Here is a 24,722-nt window from a genome sequence, read left to right on the forward strand (position 1 = left end):
ACCAGGTTTTTATGCAATGATTTTGTATCCTGCAAGTTTGCTGAATTTATTAGTTCTGTTTTTTTTTTTTCTTTTTAATGGAATCTTTAGGGTTTTCTACATATAAGATCATCTCATCTGGAAACATAATTTTACTTCTTTCTTTTAATTTGGATGCCTTTTATTTCTTTTTCTTGCCTAATTCCTCTGGTTAGGACTGCCAGTACTATGTTGAATAGAAGTAGTGAGAATGGGCATCCTTCCCTTGCTCCTAACCTTAGAGGAAAAGTTTTCAGTCTTTTGTGACTGGGTATGATGTTAGCTGTGGGCTTTTCATAATATGGCCTTTATTATGTTGAGGTAGTTTCCTTCTATTCCCCTAGTTAGTGGAGGTGACACTACAAAATTAACTCATATTATTCAACTGATGTAAAGTAGTGATCTTCAAACTAGGTTATACTCATTCCTGGGATAACATAAAGACTATCCAAGTATTATGTAAAACTATCATATATATATATATATATATATATATATATATATATATATATATATGATATATTATTTACAATATATATTATATATATAATATATATATATGTATATATAGTTTTAAGGAATCAATATCTGGATTCTTAATTTGCACATACAGTCCTTCTTAAAAATTATCTACCTGAGAACTTGCTTGTGCTCTAGGTATCATGTGAGTTCTTCTTTCCCACCTCCCCTTCCACAACTGCCTTTTCCCCACTTTTCAAAAGAAGGGCATGCATCTAATGTAATTCTATCTCAACTTATAAAAAACTTCTGAAGCCCAGACAAAAAGATAACCTGAAATGTTGGAGCTGGCCGAGGCCTTTGATTAAGACACTATTTTCTCCCATTATATCTTACTAAGAGATGTATTTCCAATAAAATTTTACTTTTTTATTTAATAAGTATTTATCAACATTTGTACTACAGTTGTCACTTTGATCCACTGATTACTAATAATTATAATGATAACACTATTTAGAGGAAAATACTAAATACTAACACTCTGAACCTTACAATCGCAGGACATTTTTTAAAACAAAAAATTTCAATTCATGTATTTTTTTAATTGCAGAGACATCTGACATGAGTTATTATAAAAAGATATTCAAGCATAAAATATGTTAAAATAGGATAAAATTCTGTGAGGATTTCAAGAAGGGTCATTTGGATTATACTGGCTATATTTAAAAGAATGATATGACAGTTTTAAGAGATCAATACTTACAATTGATTAGAAATTACATCCTTTGCATCTATTTAAACTTGAAGATGAAAAATGTTAGCTATCAACTTAAAAATGTGCAAGGACATACACAGTTTCAAAAAATACCTTTAAAAGTTCATGAGCACAAAATGACTTAGAGGACAAACTTCAGAAGCCTGCTCACAATGCAGAGATAAAAGGACAGAGAAGAAAATCTTGTAGGAAAAGAGGATAGAGTCTGGTGAGCTGTCCTAGGAAGAGATGTGCTTCAGAAAGACAAACAACTAGAAAAAGGGCAAGAATTTAGGGGATGTAAACAACACCTTAGAAAAACGTGAATCAAAAAACAAACCAAAAGGCCCGAATAGGACATCAAAAGGTCTCAAGCTCACCATACTCCAGGAGAATTAATGAGCACCTCCACAATCTAGACACACCTTTGCTTCCTCAAGTTCTTTGTCGGCAGTCTCAAGCACTTCTTCTTTATGTCTTTCCAACTGCTGTGCTAACTGGTCAATTTCAGTTAATTCCTGGCAGAGTTTTTCATTTTTGTTACTTAAATTAACAACTTCAGTAGTTACTGTTTCCTTGGTTTCCATAAGCTCTTGTATATGCTTTTCCAGGTCTTTATTAGCTTGCTGAAGAAAGTCAACCTAAATTGAATTTGTAATTCATAAGGTATATAAATTGGAAAATTATTAAAATACTGAACTTCCAAAATATTTCAAAATACTATATGTTTTTAAAAACCAAAAGTTAAAACCCCAGCTATTTTACATTTGCCAACTTATACTGTTTTGATTTGCAAAACTGACAATGTGTGGTTTAGTAAAAATATATATCCACTGTCTTCAATTTTCAAGCATGGAAGGAAAGGATAAGTAAGGAATTTGTGTGAACTTTTTCCCAATACAGAGTTTTAAAAATATGACAAGATTATCACTACGAAGATAATATTAGTCTAGAGTGCTGTCCAATATAGTAGCCACTAGCATCCACACATGGCTACTGAGCACTTAAAATGTGGCTAGTCCAAACAGAGATGTGCTATAAATGTAAAATACAAACAGGATCCCAAAGACTTAGTACAAAAAAAGTAAAATGTTGCAATGATATTTGACAACATTGATTACATGTTGAAATGGTAATATTTTGGATATATTTAGGTAGATACATTATTAAAATTAATCTCATCTGTTTTCTTTTTACTTTTTTAATCAGGCTACTAGGAAATTTTAAATTACATATGTGGCTCATATCCTATTTCTACTGAACAGCACTGCTCGAGAGCTACTGCTGATATTTGGGGCTTACTCTATTCTGATTGCAGTCTAGGCAGCAATGACATCTAAATTTCTGAAGGTCATGGAAACAACCTAAATGTCCATCAGACGAATGGATAAAGAAGTTGTGGTGTGTATATATATATATACACACACACACACAATGGAATATTATCTAGCCACAAAAAAGAATGAAATAATGCCATTTACAAACACATGGATGGACCTAGAGATTATCATACATCATAAATGAAGTAAGTCAGAAAGAGAAAGACAAACACCATATGATATCACTTATATGTGGAATAAAAAAAAATAATACAAATGAACTTATTTACTAAACAGAAACAGACTCATAGACACAGAAAACAAACTTATGGTTACCAAAGGGGTAAGGGGATGGAGGACGGATAAATCAGGAGTTTGGAATTAGCAGATACAAACTACCATATATAAAATAAAGAACAAGGTCCTACTGTATAGCACAGGGAACTATATTCAATATCATGTAATAAAAGACAATGGAAAAGAATATGAAAAAGAATACATATATAATATGTATAACTGAATCACTTTGCTGTATACCAGAAACTAACACACATTGTAACTCAACTATACTTCAATTAAAAAACAAATAAATAAATTTCTAAAGGTCATTTGTCATGCTTCATAGAAGTCTCTTGTTCTTTCACTCTTAGGTCAAATGCATGACAAGGGAAACCACTACATAAGTAAGTGAAAACTATATGTTTAATTTTTATATTTATTTTAAAAAATCATCTTTTTTATATTATAAAAGACATACTGTCATAAAAATTTTGAAAATGGAGAAAATCATAAAGAAGACTATCCCATCACACAAAGATAAACTTTGTTAGTGTATTTTGGTGTATTCTCTTCTAGTGTTTTCTCTCTCTGAATGCATACACACATTTTTTTTTTCTGTGTTCACCAAGTTTTTTTTTTTTTAATTTTTTAAAAATTAAAAATTTTTTTATACAGCAAGTTCTTATTAGTCATCAATTTTATACACACACATTTTTTTAAAAAGCAAACTGAAGGTTATATTTTACCTATGGTTTATTCTCTTCTTTTAAATATTTGTCATTATGGTATATATATATTCCTACCTCATTAAATATTCTTTAAAAAACATGATTTTTCAATAGCTGCACCCAATTTTGGATACCTTGACTCTATCAAATTTTTTCCACTGTAAATAACAGCCAAGCAAACAACCCTGTCACTTTCACAAACCCATAGACCATTATAAACACTTATGATTTTATATGCTCAGTGAAATAATTATAAAAGTCATTACCTGAATATTTAAATGAGCAATAAGCTTTTCGTTGGCTTTATTTCTAGTCTCCAGAGAAAGGATATCAGGGGAGCGACCCCCATCCAATGCAACTGACAGTCGTTCTATCTCTCGTTCTCTTAGTTCAATCTGAAGACATAAAGTCATGCTATCATTTTAAAAACTCGGGTTTTAAACTGAAATGATTAACACTGGACAAACATTTATTTGGATATACTTCCATTTTTCTTACGTCCCACAATATATAAAAAAGATTAACATTCATATATATATACCCACACATAAATGGGATTATGAAATGAATTTATGCAGAGCAAAAATATACACAGAAAATATCAACCTAAGAATTGTCAACATAGGTTTCACAAGTATTTTTATTGAAGAGATTCTTCCTAATTTAATTTTTTTGTTTTGTATTTTCCTCCTCTAAGAGTAGGCAATGTTTATATAAAAAGAAACTACTAACTACTGGAACTGAGTCTGAACTACTTCACTGCCTGGTGGAATAAATGTGGGATAAACGAATGTAAAACACAAAGGAAAGTGATTTGCTACTGAAACTCAATATTAAAAAGAATATGAGGCTGGAGTGAATTTAATTAATTATCTATTATTTAGAAAACAACAGACTATGATTAAAAACATCACTACCAACCACGAATTCACATACAAGAATCTGGAAAAACTGGAACCTGAACCAAGATGGTGGAGAATGACGTGCTCTCACTCCCTCTTGTGAGAACACCAGAATCACAACTAGCTGCTGGACAATCATTGACAGGAAGACACTGAAACTCACCAAAAAAGATACCCCACATCCAAAGACAAAGGAGAAGCCACAATGAGACGGTAGGAGGGACGCAATCACAGTAAAATCAAGTCGTGTAACTGCTGGGTGGGTGACTCACAGACTGGAGAACACTTATACCACAGAAGTCCACCCACTGGAGTGAAGGTTCTGAGCCCCGCGTCAGGCTTCCCAACCTGGGGGTCCGGCAACGGGAGGAGGAATTCCTAGAGAATCAGACTTTGAAGGCTAGAGGGATTTGATTGCAGGACTTCAACAGGACTGGGGGAAACAGAGACTCCACTCCTGGAGGGCACACACAAAGTGGTGTGCGCATCGGGACCCAGGGGAAGGAGCAGTGACCCCAGGGGAGACTGAACCAGACATACCTGCTAGTGTTGGAGGGTCTCCTGCAGAGGTGGGGGGTGGCTGGGGCTCACCATGGGGACAAGGACACTGGCAGCAGAAGTTCTGGGCAGTACTCCTTGACGTGAGCCCTCCCAGAGTCTGTCATTAGCCCCACCTAAGAGCCCACGTAGGCTCCAGTGTTGCGTTGCCTCAGGCCAAACAACCAACAGGGAGGGAACCCAGCCCCACTCATCAGCATTCAAGCGGATTAAAGTTTTACTGAGCTCTGCCCAGCAGAGTAACAGTCAGCTCTACCCACCACCAGTGCCTCCCATCAGGAAACCTACATAAGCCTCTTATATAGCCTCATCCACCAGAGGGCAGACAGCAGAAGCAAGAAGAACTATAATCCTGCAGCCTGTGGATCAAAAACCACATTCACAGAAAGACAGACAAGATGAAAAGGCAGAGGGCTATGTACCAGATGAAGGAACAAGATAAAACACCAGAAAAACAACTAAATGAAGTGGAGATAGGCAACCTTCCAGAAAAAGAATTCAGAATAATGATAGTGAAGATGATCCAGGACCTTGGAAAAAGAATGGAGGCAAGGATCAAGCAGATGCAAGAAATGTTTAACAAAGACCTAGAAGAATTAAAGAAGAAACAAACAGAGATGAACAATACAATAACTGAAATGAAAACTACGACAGAAGAAATCAATAGCAGAATAACTGAGGCAGAAGAATGGATAAGTGACCTGGAAGACAGAATGGTAGAATTCACTGTTGTGGAACGGAATAAAGAAAAAAGAATGAAAAGAAATGAAGACAGCCTAAGAGACCTCTGGGACAACATTAAACGCAACAACATTGGCATTATAGGGGTCCCAGAAGGAGAAGAGAGAGAGAAAGGACCCGAGAAAATATTTGAAGAGATTATAGTCGAAAACTTCCCTAACATGGGAAAGGAAATAGCTACCCAAGTCCAGGAAGCGCAGAGAGTCCCAAACAGGATAAACCCAAGAAGAAACACGCTGAGACACATAGTAATCAAATTGGCAAAAATTAAAGACAAAGAAAAATTATTGAATGCAGCAAGGGAAAAACGACAAATAACATACAAGGGAACTCCCATAAGGTTAACAGCTGATTTCTCAGCAGAAACTCTACAAGCCAGAAGGGAGTGGCATGATATACTTAAAGTGATGAAAGGGAAGAACCTACAACCAAGATTACTCTACCCAGCAAGGATCTCATTCAGATATGATGGAGAAATCAAAAGTTTTACAGACAAGCAAAAGCTAAGAGAATTCAGCACCACCAAACCAGCTCTACAACAAATGCTAAAGGAACTTCTCTAAGTGGGAAACACAAGAGAAGAAAAGGACCTACAAAAACAAACCCAAAACAATTAAGAAAATGGTCATAGGAACATACATATCAATAATTACCTTAAACGTGAACGGATTAAATGCTCCAACCAAAAGACACAGACTTGCTGAATGGATACAAAAACAAGACCCATCTATATGCTGTCTACAAGAGACCCACTTCAGAACTAGGGACACATACAGACTGAAAGTGAGGGGAAGGAAAAAGATATTCCATGTAAATGGAAATGAAAAGAAAGTTGGAGTAGCAATACTCATATCTGATAAAACAGACTTTAAAACAAAGAATGTTACAAGAGACAAGGAAGGACACTACATAATGATCAAGGGATCAATCCAAGAAGAAGAGAGAACAATTATAAATATATATGCACCCAACAAAGCAGCACCTCAATACATAAGGCAACTGCTAACAGCTATAAAAGAGGAAATCGACAGTAACACAATAATAGTGGGGGACCTTAACACCTCACTTACACCAATGGACAGATCATCCAAAATGAAAATAAATAAGAAAACAGAAGCTTTAAATGACACAATAGATCAGATATATTTAATTGATATTTATAGGACATTCGATCCAAAAACAGCAGATTACACGTTCTTCTCAAGTGCGTATGGAACATTCTCCAGGATATATCACATCTGGGGTCACAAATCAAGCCTCAGTAAATTTAAGAAAATTGAAATCATATCAACCATCTTTTCTGTTCACAAAGCTATGAGATTAGAAATGAATTACAGGGAAAAAAACGTAAAAAACACAAACATACAGAGGCTAAACAATACGTTACTCAATAACCAAGAGATCACTGAAGAAATCAAAGAGGCAATCAAAAAATACCTAGAGACAAATGACAATGAAAACACGACGATCCAAAACCTATGGGATGCAGCAAAAGCAGTTCTAAGAGGGAAGTTTATAGACATACAAGCCCACCTCAAGAAACAAGAAAAATCTCAAATAAACAATCTAACCTTACACCTAAAGGAACTAGAGAAAGAAGAACACACAAAACCCAAAGTTAGCAAAAGGAAAGAAATTGTAAAGATCAGAGCAGAAATAAATGAAACAGAAACAAAGAAAACAATAGCAAAGATCAGTAAAACTAAAAGCTGGTTCTTTGAGAAGATAAACAAAATTGATAAACAATTAGCCAGACTCATCAAGAAAAAGAGGGAGCGGACTCAAATCAATAAATGTAGAAATGAAAAAGGAGAAGTTACAACAGACACCACAGAAATACAAAGCATCCTAAGACACTACTGCAAGCAACTCTATGCCAATAAAATGGACAACCTGGAAGAAATGGACAAACTGGAAGAAATGGACAAATTCTTAGAAAGGTATAACCTTCCAAGACTGAACCAGGAAGAAACAGAAAATATGAACAGACCAATCACAAGTAATGAAATTGAAAGTGTGATTAAAAATCTTCCAACAAACAAAACTCCAGGACCAGATGGCTTCACATGTGAAATTTATCAAACATTTAGAGAAGAACTAACACCCATCCTTCTCAAACTCTTCCAAAAAATTGCAGAGGAAGGAACACTCCTAAACTCATTCTATGAGGCCACCATCACCCTGATACCAAAACCAGACAAAGATACAAAAAAAAAAAAAAAAAAAGAAAATTACAGACCAATATCACTGATGAAAATAGATGCAAAAATCCTCATCAAAATACTAGCAAACAGAATCCAACAACACATTAAAAGGATCATACACCACGATCAAGTGGGATTTATCCCAGGGATGCAAAGATTCTTCAATATACGCAAATCAATCAATGTGATACACCATATTAACAAATTGAAGAATAAAAACCATATGATCATCTCAAAAGATGCAGAAAAAGCTTTTGACAAAATTCAACACCCATTTATGATAAAAACTCCCCAGAAAGTGGGCATAGAGGGAACCTACCTCAACATAATAGAGGCCATATATGACAAACCCCCAGCAAACATCATTCTCAATGGTGAAAAACTGAAAGCATTTCCTCTAAGATCAGGAACAAGACAAGGATGTCCACTCTCACCACTATTATTCAACATAGTTTTGGAAGTCCTAGCCACGGCAATCAGAGAAGAAAAAGAAATAAAAGGAATACAAATTGGAAAAGAAGAAGTAAAACTATCACTGTCTGCAGATGACATGATACTATACATAGAGAATCCTAAAAATGCCACCAGAAAACTACTAGAGCTAATCAATGAATTTGGTAAAGTTGCAGGATACAAAATTAATGCACAGAAATCTCTTGCATTCCTATACACTAATGATGAAAAATCTGAAAGAGAAATTAAGGGAACACTCCCATTTACCATTGCAACAAAAAGAATAAAATACCTAGGAATAAACCTATCTAGGGAGACAAAAGACCTGTATGCAGAAAACTATAAGACACTGATGAAAGAAATTAAAGATGATACCAACAGATGGAGAGATATACCATGTTCTTGGATTGGAAGAATCAATATTGTGAAAATGACTATACTACCCAAAGCAATCTACAGATTCAATGCAATCCCTATCAAATTACCAATGGCATTTTTTACAGAACTAGAACAAATCATCTTAAAATTTGTATGGAGACACAAAAGACCCCGAATAGCCAAAGCAGTCTTGAGGGAAAAAAACGGTGCTGCAGGAATCAGACTCCCTGACTTCAGACTATACTACAAAGCTACAGTAATCAAGACAATATGGTACAGGCACAAAAACAGAAACATAGATCAATGGAACAAGATAGAAAGCCCAGAGGTAAACCCATGCACCTATGGTCAACTAATCTATGACAAAGGAGGCAAGGATATACAATGGAGAAAAGACAGTCTACAGTCTCTTCAATAAGTGGTGCCGGGAAAACTGGACAGCTACATGTAAAAGAATGAAATTAGAACACTCCCTAACACCATACACAAAAATAAACTCAAAATGGATTAAATTTAAGACCGGACACTATAAAACTCTTAGAGGAAAACATAGGAAGAACACTCTTTGACATAAATCACAGCAAGATCTTTTTTGATCCACCTCCTAGAGTAATGGAAATAAAAACAAAAATAAACAAATGGGACCTAATGAAACTTCAGAGCTTTTGCACAGCAAAGGAAACCATAAACAAGACAAAAAGACAACCTTCAGAATGGGAGAAAATATTTGCAAATGAATCAACGGATAAAGGATTAATCTCCAAAATATATAAACAGCTCATGCAGCTCAATATTAAAGAAACAAACAACCCAATCCAAAAATGGGCAGAAGACCTAAATAGACATTTCTCCAAAGAAGACATACAGATGGCCAAGAAGCACATGAAAAGCTGCTCAACATCACTAATTATTAGAGAAATGCAAATCAAAACTACAATGAGGTATCACCTCACACCAGTTAGAATGGGCATGATCAGAAAATCTACAAACCACAAATGCTGGAGAGGGTGTGGAGAAAAGGGAACCCTCTTGCATTGTTGGTGGGAATGTAAACTGATACAGCCACTATGGAGAACAATATGGAGGTTCCTTAAAAAACTAAAAATAGAACTACCATATGACCCAGCAATCCCACTACTGGGCATATACCCAGAGAAAACCATAATTCAAAAACACGCGTGCACCCCAATGTTCATTGCAGCACTATTTACAATAGCCAGGTCATGGAAGCAACCTAAATCGACAGACGAATGGATAAAGAAGTTGTGGTACATATATACAATGGAATATTACTAAGCCATAAGAAGCAATGAAATTGGGTCATTTTTGACATGTGGATGGATCTAGAGACTGTCATAGAGTGAAGTAAGTCAGAAAGAGAAAAACAAATATCGTATATTAATGCATGTATGTGGAACCTAGAAAAATGGTACAGATGAACTGGTTTTCAGGGAAGAAGTTGAGACACAGACGTAGAGAGAAAACGTATGGACACCAATGGGGGAAAGCTGCGGGGGGATGGGGATGGTGGTTTGATGAATTGGGCGATTGGAATTGACATGTATACACTGATGTGTATAAAATTGATGACTAATAATTACCTGCTGTATAAAAAAATAAATAAAATAAAATTCAAATATTTAAAAAAAGAAAAAAGAATCTGGAAAAACCCACACACTTTCAATCTTTGGTTTTCTTTTCCAAAAAATTTGAAAACAACAGCCAAGTATTCAATTTAACAATTATTGGGCTTAGTTCTAAGTATACAAAGATGAATAAAACACAGTCCCTTACTTTCAGGAACACACAGCTTTACAGGAAAAGCAAGCAAGCCAACCAATAACTGCTTTAATATGTTGTTCAATGGTAGAAAAATAGAAATAGGTATATGGTACCAAAGTAGTCAAGGGAATAAAGTGATTTAGACTCCATAATATAGTCGTGTCTATTGAAATTAATGAAGGCCTTATCAAATAAACAAGTCCAAAAAAGTTATAAATGATGCTAGGCAGAGGAGAAAGGAGGGATGTTCCAGGCAGTGACAAAGAAGCATAAAGCAACACGCTATGTTTGAGGGAGCAGAAATGACTCAGTATGACTGGATTGTAATGTGCGAGGAAACTAATAGTTGGAGATGAGTCTGAAGAATTAGGCAGGAACTAATTATGATAAGCACTGAATACTTCGCTGGGAGAAATATTACTCTGGACTAAAGGATGAATTTGATAAGAATAAGACCAGAGGCAGGAAGACCTCTTGTAGGAATAGATGAGAGATGATTAGGGCCAGTGGGATAGGGCAGAGCGAAGTAGTAAGTTTAAGAAGCACTCAGAACTGACAGAGCATGGTGAGTGGTGTGTGACAGGAGGAGAATGAGATCTAGAAAGACTACAGAATGTTGGCTTGGGCAAATGCTGATGCTTCCAACCAAAGTAGAGAATATAGGAGGAAAAAGAGATTTGAGACAAAAGTTGGCAATTTCAGTACTAGGCATATGTGTACAGAGAGCATTCATCCAAGTGGAAATGCCCAGTGTCAAGTTGGGTATGTGGGTCTGGTCCTCAGCAGAGAGGTTTGAGCCTGAGACACTGGGGAGTCATCAGTATTCAGGTAATAAACTAAGAGAGTGGATGAGACTATTTGAGAAAACACAGAGGGAGAGGAGAAGGAGTCAAAGACAGAATCTTGAGAAACAGTGATATTTTAGGGAGCAGGCAAAGGAAAAAAGCAAAGAAGATATTATAAGAGGTTAAAAAAAAAAAGCAAGAAAAGGTAAACCAAAAGAAAATGAAGCCATGGATGAGTTTCAAAGAAAAATTATGAATGATGTCTAATACTACAGAGTGCGTCACGAAAATGAAGACTTAAAGTATCCTTCTGGAGGTAGCAATTAATGTCAGTGGTATCAATTACTAGATCAATTTATAAAGTGTGGGACAGAAGCCAGATTGAAAAATGTTACAGAGTGAACAGGAAGTGAAGAAGAAGAGAAAGAAGAATAAGATACTCTTTAGAGAAGTACACATGAGGGAGAAGACATTAATTAGCAAGAGGGAAATGTAGTTAAAAGAGATTTTTAAAGGGATATTAGTGATGACACTAGTGCCTCCTCACAGGACTGTTAAGAAGACTAAAAAATTTATAATTGTAAAGCGGCCATGTAAGCTTGTTAAAGAATAACTGATTAAAGCAATATCCTAAGGAGAAGAGAGGAAATGGGGCCAAATGCACAGGCAGAAAGACTAAACCTTAAACAGGAAGAACACCACCCTACCCACTAAGTCTTAAGGAGAGCCTGAGTGTGAATATTGCTCATTTTAAAGGGGTAGAGATAGGAAATTGAAAAAAGGGTGATATCCTGAGAAGGAGGGTCTTACAGGCAGGGAAAGAGCTTGAAGAGAACAGTAAAATCTGGAATATATGTTGAGAAAAACAGAACAAGTTCAAGCAAAAAAAAAAAAACCAACTGATAGGGAACAGAGTGGACTCAATCAAGATTGATAACCACAATAAATTGGTGGTTTCAATCAGAATGGTCAGGTTATTTTCTCCAAACACCCCAGCCACCTCATACAGAGATAGTAAAGATTGGTCAGTTTATGTTCATAAAGTACTTGGAAAAAAAATATGATGAAAGAATGACTGAATATAAATTGAAAAATATCAATACAATTCATCTCATGTGCATATTTGGTATCTTCCACATCTCTCCATGAAGTAAGTTTTTTGGTTGACATTATAACAATTCCTTTTAACTCCATTTTATCCAAGTAATCTTCAAAGTACTTTATAAACTTAACAGTTACACCAACACATACGTTACATCTATATTTGTATGTGCAGATTTCTTCACTCCAAAAAAACGTAGTCATGTGCAGAAAATGAAAAACATGTTACCCAATTTAAACTTCAGTAAGCATGTTAAGAAAGCAAGCCTATAATTATCCAAGTCAGAATTTAGCCAAGACACCAACAGAAAGTAGGAAAGAACAAAGCTTGTTAAAGTTATAATCTAACTCTGCATCTATTAATTCCCCTGCTTCCTCAGAAAACTGTTATGGGGTACTAGTGCTTGTAGCAAAAGCATGCAACAAATACGGCAACACAGAAAAGTAACTTTCAAAGAGCCTTATATTCAAAATGACAAAATCTACAGTAAGATTAAAAAATTATTTAAAATACCATTACAAAGCATAACACACTTTAATAAAATACCTCCTGAGATGGAAACAGTTAATATGGTTATATTTGGGGAGACAGATGATTCACCTTAAAAAATCAAAGCAAAACAAAAAGCTACTATTCACCTCCATGCACAATGAAGGGAACGGACTGAACGCCCTGAAGCCATCTAAGCCATTCCATCTATTAATTCTAAATATTAACAAATTTATGAAAAAGGAGAGCTGTATTAAAAACTCAGTATCAGTAATATCAAGTATAACTTAATTTCACTTACAATCACACCTACTATGCAAGTAAATAAAAATCCTACCTGCTTGTTACAATCTCTCAGTCCACTTTCCATCACTGCTAACTTTTCTTGTAACTGGTAGACTTCTTGCTGAAGTTCCTGAATTCTGAAACACATTTATAACTAATGCCAATATACTTTCGTTAAGAAATACAAAATAACAAGAAGTGAAACTAGATGTCTTCTCTTAAAAACCCTCTACTTTCTGTTTCTCAGTGAGGTAGGAGGTGCTGTGCCAAAGGGTTCCAAAGCCACAGCGTGAAGTACATCGTCTTGCAGATTTAATTTTCCAAGAATAGATAAAAAATTGAGTGGTAAATAATTTGAAACTCAGATACATTATGCCTACTACTGCATTTTGATCATCAGGACAACTCTTCCAGGTACTGTTGCCAATTCTCAGGTTCAGGGAACTAAGCGTCTAGTCCAAAATTTACAATATTATAAAGTGAAATAAGGGACCCTACATGACCCTGTATTTTCTAATGAACTATCCTGCAATCCTAGAAAAAAGAAAAATATTGAGAAATACTACCATTTTCCAAGTAACTACAGCAAAAAACCTACTCCTTTCCGGAACTCGTTAATTCTAAGAGAAACAAGATTTGTCTAAATTAAATGAATTCTGCAACTGCCCAAATGTATTTGTTTTACATCAAGCTTTGCCACGCATTAACATAAATATGACACAACCACTTTCATACTGGAAAAATAAAGCCTGAAGCCAGGTCTGCTTTTACGAGAGATTTTCCATGGAGTAGGGTAAGGCTAAACACTGCTCGTCCCTGCCATCGCTGGAACCAACATTTCCTACTAATCTAGGTGTAGGAAGGAGTATGCATGCACCCACACTTACATATGCACGAATGACTCTGAATACAGGTAAATGTGCATGTGCAAATTAAAACAAACAAGATAATCAAGAGACTAGTGCTACCTATGATGGTTTGATAGAAAAGAATGAAGAAGAATGTTAAGGCGAAAGAAAAAGACAGAAAATGCTAACACATGTAGCCCCCAAAAACTTCTTGCATAATACTAACACACTGTCTAAATCCTAGATTGTAACTGTACCAGAAAAACAAAACACAAGATATTTCATGGGTAAGGTCAGATAACTATATAAATACAGGTATATAATACTGTGTGAGAAGAACTGAGCTAAAAGATCCTAATTAGTCCCTCAATCAATGTCTTTTTCTTTTTTGCTATATTGAGATTAATAAAGTATAAAACTCCCCCACACTCTCTGCATAATCTACAAAGTAAAAAGTTAACTGCACTAACCATTTCCACTAGTGTGTTCCGTATTTTAAACTGTTTCTGCAGCTATGACCACAGAGGCTGTCACTAGTGCTCTCTCACTCCTCTGTACCTCTTATAATTTTCTTAATGGCATTTTGTGTATTTCCCTTGTCTCATCTTTATTATACTGGGTTATAAGCTTCTCAAAAGCTGCAACACCACCTTATTCATCTTTACATCCCCAGAACAGTTACATAGTGCCTTTTCCAGAGAGCTTAATGAAGTTTTAATTAAAACAGAATTTATATCTGATTCCAATTTAAGGAAATATCAACATATAGAGCTAGAGAATCATGAAGCAGAATTTCAAAGCCAGTTACAACTCTACTCATGTCTACTGGTATTTGACAAAAATCTGAAGTAATAAAGAGTCTGTAAAAGATTTACTGGGTGATGAAACTAAATGTCAAAGCAACTCTACTGAAATAGGCTCTAGATGGCACTAAATTGTTTTAAATCAAATATGGACAGAAACATCAGATATATGATCTCTTTGAAATCAGAAGTTTCAAAACAAGTAAAAACCTTCTATATTCAGAATACACTCAGAAAGCATTTACTGAGTGCTTGTGCAAAAGTTCTGTGCTAGGCACCAAAGATACCCTAGTTAAGAAGACAGAAGCCCTACTATGAAGAAACTGAAGGCGAACCAAGTGATCAATTAACTAAAGCCAACAAAGAATTATTTAATGCACCTGTTATCAGCCACTTGCAGGAGGTCTGCAATGTACGGGTCATCTGGCTGAGGAACTGGGTAAGAACTGACTTCAGAGGGAGGGACTGGTTCGTCAATTTGCATACGCTGGCGCCTGAAAGCAATACTTCTTTTCTTGCCACCTACAAAAAGCAAATGTGTATTTCAAAAAATTTAAAACAAAACAAAACACTGTCTTAGAATTAAATATTTCAGAAGGTTAGCCTTTTAGTTATAAAGTGTGTCTCTAGCTCATATTACATACTGATAAAATGTTTTCTCCCTTATATATAAATACCCACCTGATCTTTAAACAACGCATTCCTGAAAACCTCAACAAGATATGGTTATAAAACAAGCTTTATTTTCTGCATGCTTGGTACATATGCCCAGATTTAATCTCTTCCTCCAGGAGATGAGGACCAGACTTTGGCAAGATTAAAAGTTGAGTGTGCCTTGTGGTATTCGCTACTATGAGCTCAAGAAATCATCACCAGCAGGAAACTGTCAAATGAGGAGCTTAAGGCAGTGATAACTAAAATAAACATGCTTACTAAGCAATGCCAAAGGAGAAGATAACTGAAACTTTAAGAAGCAAAATTAGTATATAGCAGAATGTATATACCCTGAATTAGTATAATTTCTTAATTAGTAAATTGTCTCAATTATCCTTAAAACTAGCAGGAGTAATTTATTTTTATGGTTAGATATATCCTGCCTTGGTCCAAACCACATGGATAATTTACCTTTTCCAGTATCTGGCGAAGATTAGACATGTACTTGAAAAACTAATTGACCCTCACAAAGAACAAACGTAACCCTTAACTTTGTCCTCATTAGAATCCTAACAAATTTTTTATACTCCTAATCTCTTGTTTTGAGGATGAAGAAACTGGGTCAAAAGTATTTAAATGACCTGCTTGTATACACACCTGAACAAGTAAACCATTTTCTTCTTCCCTTATCTCCTGGTTTTCCTCCTTGGTTGCTCCTCAGTTTCTTTCAAAGACCCTCTTCTTCCACCTGTGCCTTAAATGCCAATTTTCCTAGGGTCTGTCTTTGGTTCTCCTCTCTTACCAGTCTACATAATCTTACTAGATAATTCCTACCACATTCAGAGCTTCAATTCTCATGATATTCCAATGATTCCCAAATGTGAATCTCCATCTGGGCTCATACTTCTGAGAACAGATCTACATATCCCACTGCATACTAGAAATCTCAGTGTGAATGTCCTGTAGGTATAACATACTCAACACACCCTTTGTGGAGGGTGGACTCCTGTTCTGCTTTCCACATTCTCTATCTTAAGAAATAGTACCATCATCTACCCACTCATTCCCTTCAAACAGAAATTTAGGAATTCCTCTACTTCCCAAGTCTATCACATTCAGTCACTAAATTTTAGAGATTAAAATTTCCTCCTAAATCTCTCTTGAATCTGTCCCACTCTTTCCTCAGAAAAATCTATCCTCTTTTTTGTTTTCTTAATCTTCCAGGTACTTCTGAGATCTTCTCCCACATTCCTCCATCTTTTCTGCCTTTGGCTCACGGTCCTCCCTTTCCATCTCATTTCCTGCCATTTCAAGTCCCACTGATTCCTCCCCCACCCTGACCCCTCGGTTCCCAATTCCTCAACTCTCATGAGTCTCCTCTTCACTCAGCTATAGGCACACAATAACATGATTACGCCTGGACTTTGTCACTGGTTAGAACTGTGCCAGTGTCCAGATCTTCAACTCTCTTCTGATGGCAACCTTCATTCTGACCAAATTACTTCAGTTTCTACCTAGTCTCATAATTCAGCCCTTTCCTACACCTCACTTACTTCCATAATCTTAATCCCATGGTTTAGACATCTCAATGATCTGGTTACTAGTACTGGAGATTCTTCAACTGACTTTATGCCCAGACAACCACCAACTCTGCATATACCCCATCATTTCCAAATTCTTTAATGAGTATGAATTACTTTTATAACTGAAATAATAATAATGATAAAAATAATAGAAAAAAGAATTTAAATTAATGATTAAGGAAATAAAACTCTGGGCACTGAAGCCAGACTACTTGTATCTAAGAAGTTATTATTATATAAATTTCTAAGCACATGTATAGAATATAAGCTGGATCTTCAGAAATAAATTTAAAAGTTTTTGTGACTAGCCAAGTACATCTTTTCAAATACTAAAGCTTAAGCATGAAAATCCAAAGTCCCATTTCAGTCAACAGTTCTAACATCTTTAAAATATTACCTGCGTACAATTTGTTTTGAGAGGGAACAGACGCACCTGGAGTTTGTACTACAGCTTGCAAATTCTTTTCTTGAAGTTGTTGAATTTTTTCATTCTTAGCTTTGCTCTCTTTCTCCAAAAGTTTGAGTTTATGAACATATTGATTATTTAGAAATTTCAGATCAGATGTTTCACGTGCACACTTTTTCAATGTGGTTTTCAACTCTTAAAATGAAAAAGATTCAGAGTATTTTACAATCTAGAAATTCTTCCATTTCACAAAATACAAAAAGTCATAGTAATCTGAAAGGCTCCACCTGATTCTCATGTATGCTTTGTTAGAAAGGCTATACCTTTTCTACCACTATTAACAAACTGCAAATAAGTCATTAAGCACAAAAAGGAATTATATTTTTCTTCTGTGGTATGAGCCTAATATAAATCATGGCATTTGATACAGTAAACTGAATATGAAGCTAAAGGATTATGAATTCATGCCAGGTATCAGACAGGGCTTCCTACTGAATATAAGAAGATTTTATAATAAGTTAGCCGTATAATTACCCCTTGCCCAGTACCTTTGAAATCATTCTAATTCTACCTTCCAGGTCAAAGACGGTATATTAAAGAATCAGAACGACAGACACATGGCTTTCTCTCAGTAAGAGAAAAACAAAAGTTATTTCAAGAACATTTCTTCAGCACCAGCATTTAATATTTTCTACAGCAATTAAAAAAATATATATATTTATTTATTTATTTATGGCTGTGTTGGGTCTTTGTTGCTGCGTGCGGGCTTTTCTCCAGTTGCAGCAAGCAGGGGCTACTCTTCCTTGCGGTGTGCGGGCTTTTCTTGTTGCACAGCATGGGCTCTAGGCACACAGGCTTCAGCAGTTATGGCACGTGGGCTTCAGTAGTTGTGGCTCACGAGCTCTAGAGCACAGGCTCAGTAGTTGTGGTTCATGGGCTCTAGAGCACAGGCTCATTAGTTGTGGTGCACGGGCTTAGTTGCTCCACGGCATGTGGTATCTTCCCGGACCAGGGCTCGAACCCATGTCCCCTGCATTGGCAGGTGGATTCTTAACCACTGTGCCACCAGGGAGGGCCCTCTATAGCAATTTTAATTCTAAAAATTTAATCCACATAAGGTAAAAAATGAATACAGTTATGGAATGCAAATTTATTTTCCTTCGTGGAAACTCTTCAATACACCCTACAATATTTCAAGAGGTGTCAATAAGATGACTATCACATTTTCTAATCAACAGTTTTAAAGGTAGACTAGGCTTTCTTACATATAAAATGAAAAGGGCAAAAATATTGCATTTTAAAAATCACAAAATTTTACCTTTAATGTGTTGGCCTGATTGTTCTCTCAGTTTCATTAATTCCAGGTATAATTCATTATTTTCCTTACTCAATCTTGCATTTTCAAGTTTATAAGGTTCCAATACAAAATCAAAATTGGCACTTTCTTTTTCAGCTTTCACAGCAGATAATTTTGATTTCCGAAGACTTTCTGTTGTATGAACTAGATCACTAATATTCAAGAACAGAAAATGTAAATACAAGGAAACATTCCATTAACTTTTAATAACTAAAAACATATTTGTAAAAAGACTTAAAATAAATGTTAAAGTGAGCTCAAATCTAAAAACAAACAAACAAAAACAAACACTAGGAGTCTTTCAAGGTACCAGGAAGTACTCAAAAATTTCTCAAAACAGGATTAAAGATTTTTTTAAAATATAAATTTGTTTTATTTTTAGCTGCGTTGGGTCTTAGTTGCTGTGCGCAGGCTTTCACTAGTTGCAGCGAGCAGGGGCTACTCTTTGTTGTGGTGCACGGGCTATAGGCGCGTGGGCTTCAGTAGTTGTGGCATGCAGGCTCAGTAGTTATGGCCCACGGGCTCTAGAGCGCAGGCTCAGTAGTTATGGCTCACGGGCTCAGTCACTCCGCGGCATGTAGGATCTTCCCGGACCAGGGATCGAACCTGTGTCCCCTGCATTGGCAGGCAGATTCTTAACCACTGAGCCACAAGTGAAGTCCCAAAACAGGATTAATTAAAAGTTATGAAACATATACACACAGGCAGAATCATCTTTCAATCTCCCCTCTAACTCACCCCGCCATGTCTAATTAGTCACCTGATCCTGTGGAATCTGTGAAACTTATTTGTTCATTCAACAAACATTTACTGAATGCCTGGTATATGCTGTGTCAGGGATGCAACAAATAATGAGTCAGTTCCCGACCTCTAAGAACACAGACCAGTGGAATATTCACTCCATCAACATTTACTGAGCAGGGAACACAGTAAAGAACCCACTACCATAGATCTTATATTCTACTAACAATTTGTCAAAAGTTATAATACTACGTGATAACCTCAACAAATATTTCAGTGCCAACAACGTGTTCAGCCTGTTCTAGGTATGCCAGTTATAAACTCAGTCTCTAGTCTCATGGAGTTTGCATTCTATCGGGAAGATAAAACAAGTTTCCAACAATGATAATAGCTAATAACATGCAGCAGATGTGACAGAGTCCTGCAGGCCATATGGCTAACTGAACATAAGGGCAAGGCAGGAAGGAGAGGAGAAAGGGACTTTACAGGCAGATAGAATAGCATATGGAGAGACCAAGGGAGAAAGTGAACACATGTTTAGGAGCTTCAGGTGGTTAATACATGGGAGATGAAGGTGTACAAGTATAAAATCACTGTGGAAAAAGTTTGTCAGTTTCCTGAAAAGTTAAATATACTTCTACCCTATAACTCCGAATTGTCGATCTAGTACTAGATCATGAAGGATTCTGCAAGCCATGCTAAAGACCATAAAGTATCTTTCATCCATTCTCTCCTTTCCATCATCATCACTTATAGTCCTACTGCAAAAGCTTCCTAGGCCACTTCCCTGCTCTAGTCTCAAATCACAGTAATAGAATTCATGCGGAAAAGAACAAAAATCACAAAGACTCTTTCAGTTAAAGTAACTAGTAACAGCTAAAGTCATGGTCAACCACATTAGAGAAACATTATAAATGTAATAGTAATTAGAGACCAGTGACTAACATAATAAGTCAACTATATTTCAATAAAAAAATAAAGACCAGTGAATAAAGCAGTTACAGAACTCCTAACCAGATCAGAAAATCACATTAAAAATTGTACTTTTACTCACAGACAAAACCTGCAGAAACATTCACTCTGAATAGTATAGTGTGAATGGTGACCCTAGAGTTTTGCAATGTGGAGGCCCTGAATCGATGACAGCAGAGTAGAATCTAAGAAGAATAGAGAAACTTCAGATGACTTAAGGACTTTTAAAAAATCTACCCATTTCTCTACTGAAGGATAAAGTTCAATCAGAAACTAGATAAATGGGATTAAGGATCACACAGGTTTAGAACTGTATTTTCATCTTTACCTGAAAAGTTTTTCTACCAAAGGTAAACACTCCACTGTCAGAGTCTGGCGGTATCCCAACTGATCCAATCTTTTCCTAATATTAATATATTTTCTTTCTGCAGCTGTAGTCATCTTGTCTTCCAAACTAGTTTTATTCATTTCCAAAAATTAAAATCCTAAAAGAAAAGAACGAAACATCATTCTATTATCAGCTATTATTATTGTTTCACGTTAAGAAGAAAAGAATCTTTTAATATGAAGCAATTATTTTTTGTTTCTTTTCAGGTAGGCAGTCTTCTGGAATATTTAGATTGATTTAAATCCGATGTTTATGATATTCACGTTGCTGCATTAAAATAAACATCTCCTCATAAACCTATACGGAAAAGTTAAAACAGGGACTTACCTGGTGGCACGGTCGTTAAGAATCCGCCTGCCAATGCAGGGCACATGGGTTCGAGCCCTGGTCCAGGAAGATCCCACATGCCGCAGAGCAACTAAACCCCTGTGCCACAACTACTGAGCCCGTGTGCCACAACTACTGAGCCCGTGCACCTAGAGCCCATGCTCTGCAACAAGAGAAGCCCACGCACCACAACGAAGAGCAGCCCCTGCTCTCCGCAACTAGAGAAAGCCCACGTGCAGCAATGATGACCCAAGGCAGCCAATAAATAAATAAATAAATAAATAAAAAGAGAGTAACTATCTTCCCAAACCACAAGGCCACGACGTAGGTGGGTATTCAGGTCCCCTGAGTCCTGATCCAGCACTCTGGTTTCTGTACTATGCTGCCTCAACTTACCAAATCACTCCTAAATTAGTACCTCTCCTTGATTACTCCTTTCTACAAATCCTTCCTTCTCCACACTCTTGCTAGCCTTTTCTTTGAATGGTGTCCCCATTCCATACTAGGTTCTTTCTAGGTTCCTTCCACAAGAGGGACCTGACTGATGCAGGGTGTTCTAGAAAAAGTCCTGGAGACATCAGAAATGCACCTGTCAAATCAAGAACTAGTAGGGCCTCAACATTCAAACATTTCTCCATTTTGTCTGGTACCCACTTTGGTTACCCAGAAATAATACTTCCTCACATCCTTCTGAGAGAGAGGGAGAATATGAATATGAATCAAAAAATCATCAACACACAGGACAGATGAAAAAGATTAAAATCCTCCCAACAAGGACAAAAAACACGTATTAGGCTTTCCCCACCCATAGGCTGCTGTCCTCCACCACCACCCCCATCTCCATTATCCAAACACTGTGGCTATACTGAAAATTTCTAGCAAAACAGCATAAAAGGTAAGGTTTGGAGGTCCTCCACGCATACGTGTTTAGAACCAGCCACTTGCTTAACTCTGGGGGGTTGACGTCTGAAAGCCAGTACATCTTATTTTTACAAAAATATCCTGTGCGTACATATGCACAGAGGCCAAAAAAACAAAACAAAACAAACCCCAAGACCAACCTTAACTGAGCTTATCTCGGGAATCCTCACTCATTTCAGAGAGTGGAAGCAAGAGGGGATGTTAACTAAGGTGCCGGACAATGGTTAATAAACGACTCTCGTCCTACGCTTTTGTTTTTACAAAGAGCCTGTATGATTCTCATACGAAAAGAGCATTTTAACTTTTAAATCAACCCATCAGTCAGTAGGAGGCGGGGCCGCGGGGGCCGCACAGACGCTCGCGGCGAGAGGGGTAGGAGGAATCAGGGGGCTCCCGCGGCCCCACGGCGACCTCCGGGCCGCAGCTCCGCAGTCGGGTGTTGAAGGGAAGGGGTGTCGGCAGCGGGGCGGCGGGGAGTCTCCGCGCCCCGTCCGCCCGCCCGCCCGGGCCCCACTTCCTCCCGAGGCCGCGCGGCCTCCCTCCCGGCAGCGTCCCGGCCCGGCCCGCCGGGACCGCCCGGGAGGCGGAGGCACCGCCCAGCCCGGCCCTCCCGCCCCGCGCCGCGCTCACCCGCAGCCCCGGCCGCTGCTCCCTCCGCCTGCGGTCGCATTCTCCCTCGCGCCTCGCCTCCCTTGCTGGCTCCTTCCGCCCCAGACACCGGTTCCGTCTCCAGGACAGTTTGAAAATGGCGCGGAGAGACTATCGGGGCCGGCGCGGAGGAGGCGCCGCGGTTGCCCCGGTAACGGGAGCGGCAGTCGTTTTGCCGCGCGCGGCGAGGTCGCGCCCCACAGCGATGGCGGCGCGAGGCCCGGCCCGGAAACGCAACGGCCCGCACGGCGCGACGCTGCGGCGCCCCCTAGCGGCCGGAAAGCCCCGAACCTCAGCGGGCGCCAGAGACGGTGTCATCCTATCCGTCGGGTGCCTTAACCTTCTGGGCGCGGGGTTAAAACCCTGCCCAGCCCTGGTCCCTGCTGAGGATTAGCCTTCACCCGCTAGGGGGACGCCTACTCCACGTAAACTCCAGCTTAAATAGCCAGTTGTCTGTGCAACTTTCCCTGAGAACCACCCACACCCATGTCCCCGATGTGTAGACCCTTATATTCATCCCATTATGATGAGTATAATATCACTATGTTTTGATCCCATGAGTTATAACTCATCCCGTCAAAATGTAATTATTTGTTTATATGTCTCTCCCTGCCTCCTCCAATTTTGAATTCCTTGAGTCAAGATTATTTTACTCAGCTAATTTCTCTGGCACCGACCGCAGTAATCATTTGTGAATGGAATTACATTTAAATCAACTGGTTATAGAGAGCCTGCTCATATATAGAAAACACATGGCCAAATCCTAGAATTCCATTTCTCGCGTGAAAACTTCTAGATGATCAGAGAGGAGCTCATTTCCTCCTTTCTATTTACTACTCTCCCAAGTAGGACTTACATTCTGAAAATGTACCTAATCTTTGGATATCACCTAACTGCTCTGTGGGTTGTGAATACTTTGTATCCATTCATATATTGCTTTATCCGTTTTCGTTGTGTGTGCCTTGTCTGTTTTCCCACGTGCTTTAATAAGTTGTTTTATGAATTGTGGGGCAATCCTGTTGGGGCCACCCTCAAAACTGATAATTGGGGGGAGGGAAAGCCAGATGCAGAGAGAATAAAAAATAACCTTTCACTGAAGGTGCACTTACAAACCAAAAACAATGAAGAAATCTAATGCTAACAAGGATAGCCAACAAAATAAAACATCAAAACATGAATTCTCTCTAGATGAAATGAAAGAGTCTGATGAAGCCTTTAAAATGAGTATGTGTAAGGTGATCTAGATCGAAGTTTCTTGACCTTGGCACTTTTGACATTTGGGGCTGAATAATTCTTTGTTTTAGAGGGCTTGTCCTGTGTATTGTAGAATGTTTAATAACATTCTTGGCTTCTACCCACTAGATGCCAGTGGCATCCCCCAAGTTGTGACAACCAAAAATCTCTCCTGACATTGCCAGCTGTCCCTTGGGAGGATAAATCACTCCTGGTTGAGAACCACTGGTCTAGATAGACGGAAGGAATAACAGCCATTAGAAAGAACAAGAATTGTTAAATGAAACAAGAACAGATGCATATGAAAGGGAGTCAATCAGAAAAATTGGAAATTAAAAATACAGTCATCAAATTTTTTTTTACATTACGTGGGATGAACTGTAGATTAGCTATAGTGAAAAGAATTAGAAAATTTACCTAGAACCTAGTGCAAAGAAATATATTTAGAAAGCAATTAAGAAATACAAATAATAGCTTGAGAGACTCAAAGAAGGCCCCAGAGCTATGAAAGGCAGACGCCCCCCGCAAAGGTGTCCACACCCAAATTTCTGGAACCTATGAATATGTTATATTACATGGCAAGAGGGATTTTGCAGATATAATTA

The 24,722-nt window shown here is 37.5% G+C and overlaps 1 protein-coding gene and 1 long non-coding RNA gene across 7 annotated transcripts in view; one reads left to right on the plus strand and one right to left on the minus strand.

The window, feature by feature from the left end:
• Positions 1 to 23,114, minus strand: part of CEP135 (centrosomal protein 135) — a 79,659-nt gene extending 56,545 nt beyond the window's left edge. For 4 of the 6 annotated variants that reach the window (XM_082390076.1, XM_082390079.1, XM_082390075.1 and 1 more), the window contains exons 1-8: positions 22,867 to 23,114; positions 20,929 to 21,085; positions 18,849 to 19,039; positions 17,558 to 17,725; positions 15,268 to 15,409; positions 13,289 to 13,373; positions 3,824 to 3,952; positions 1,657 to 1,872 (exon numbers count right to left, since the gene is read on the minus strand). In XM_082390076.1, the coding sequence (XP_082246202.1) occupies positions 1,657 to 1,872; positions 3,824 to 3,952; positions 13,289 to 13,373; positions 15,268 to 15,409; positions 17,558 to 17,725; positions 18,849 to 19,039; positions 20,929 to 21,068 (1,071 nt within the window). In that variant the 5' untranslated portion in view covers positions 21,069 to 21,085; positions 22,867 to 23,114. Of the gene's footprint in view, positions 1 to 1,656; positions 1,873 to 3,823; positions 3,953 to 13,288; positions 13,374 to 15,267; positions 15,410 to 17,557; positions 17,726 to 18,848; positions 19,040 to 20,682; positions 20,786 to 20,928; positions 21,086 to 22,866 lie in introns of those variants that run through there. The other 2 variants (XM_082390080.1, XM_082390078.1) reach the window with 2 other exon arrangements.
• Positions 15,417 to 24,722, plus strand: part of LOC309627985 — an 85,015-nt gene continuing 75,709 nt past the window's right edge. Inside the window, exon 1 of the long non-coding RNA XR_014244088.1 lies at positions 15,417 to 16,162. This is a non-coding gene — a long non-coding RNA (uncharacterized lncRNA). The remainder of the gene's footprint in view (positions 16,163 to 24,722) is intronic.

Source organism: Balaenoptera borealis, assembly GCF_965194805.1.
Source record: "Balaenoptera borealis genome assembly, chromosome: 4".
Taxonomy (NCBI): Eukaryota; Metazoa; Chordata; class Mammalia; order Artiodactyla; family Balaenopteridae; genus Balaenoptera; species Balaenoptera borealis.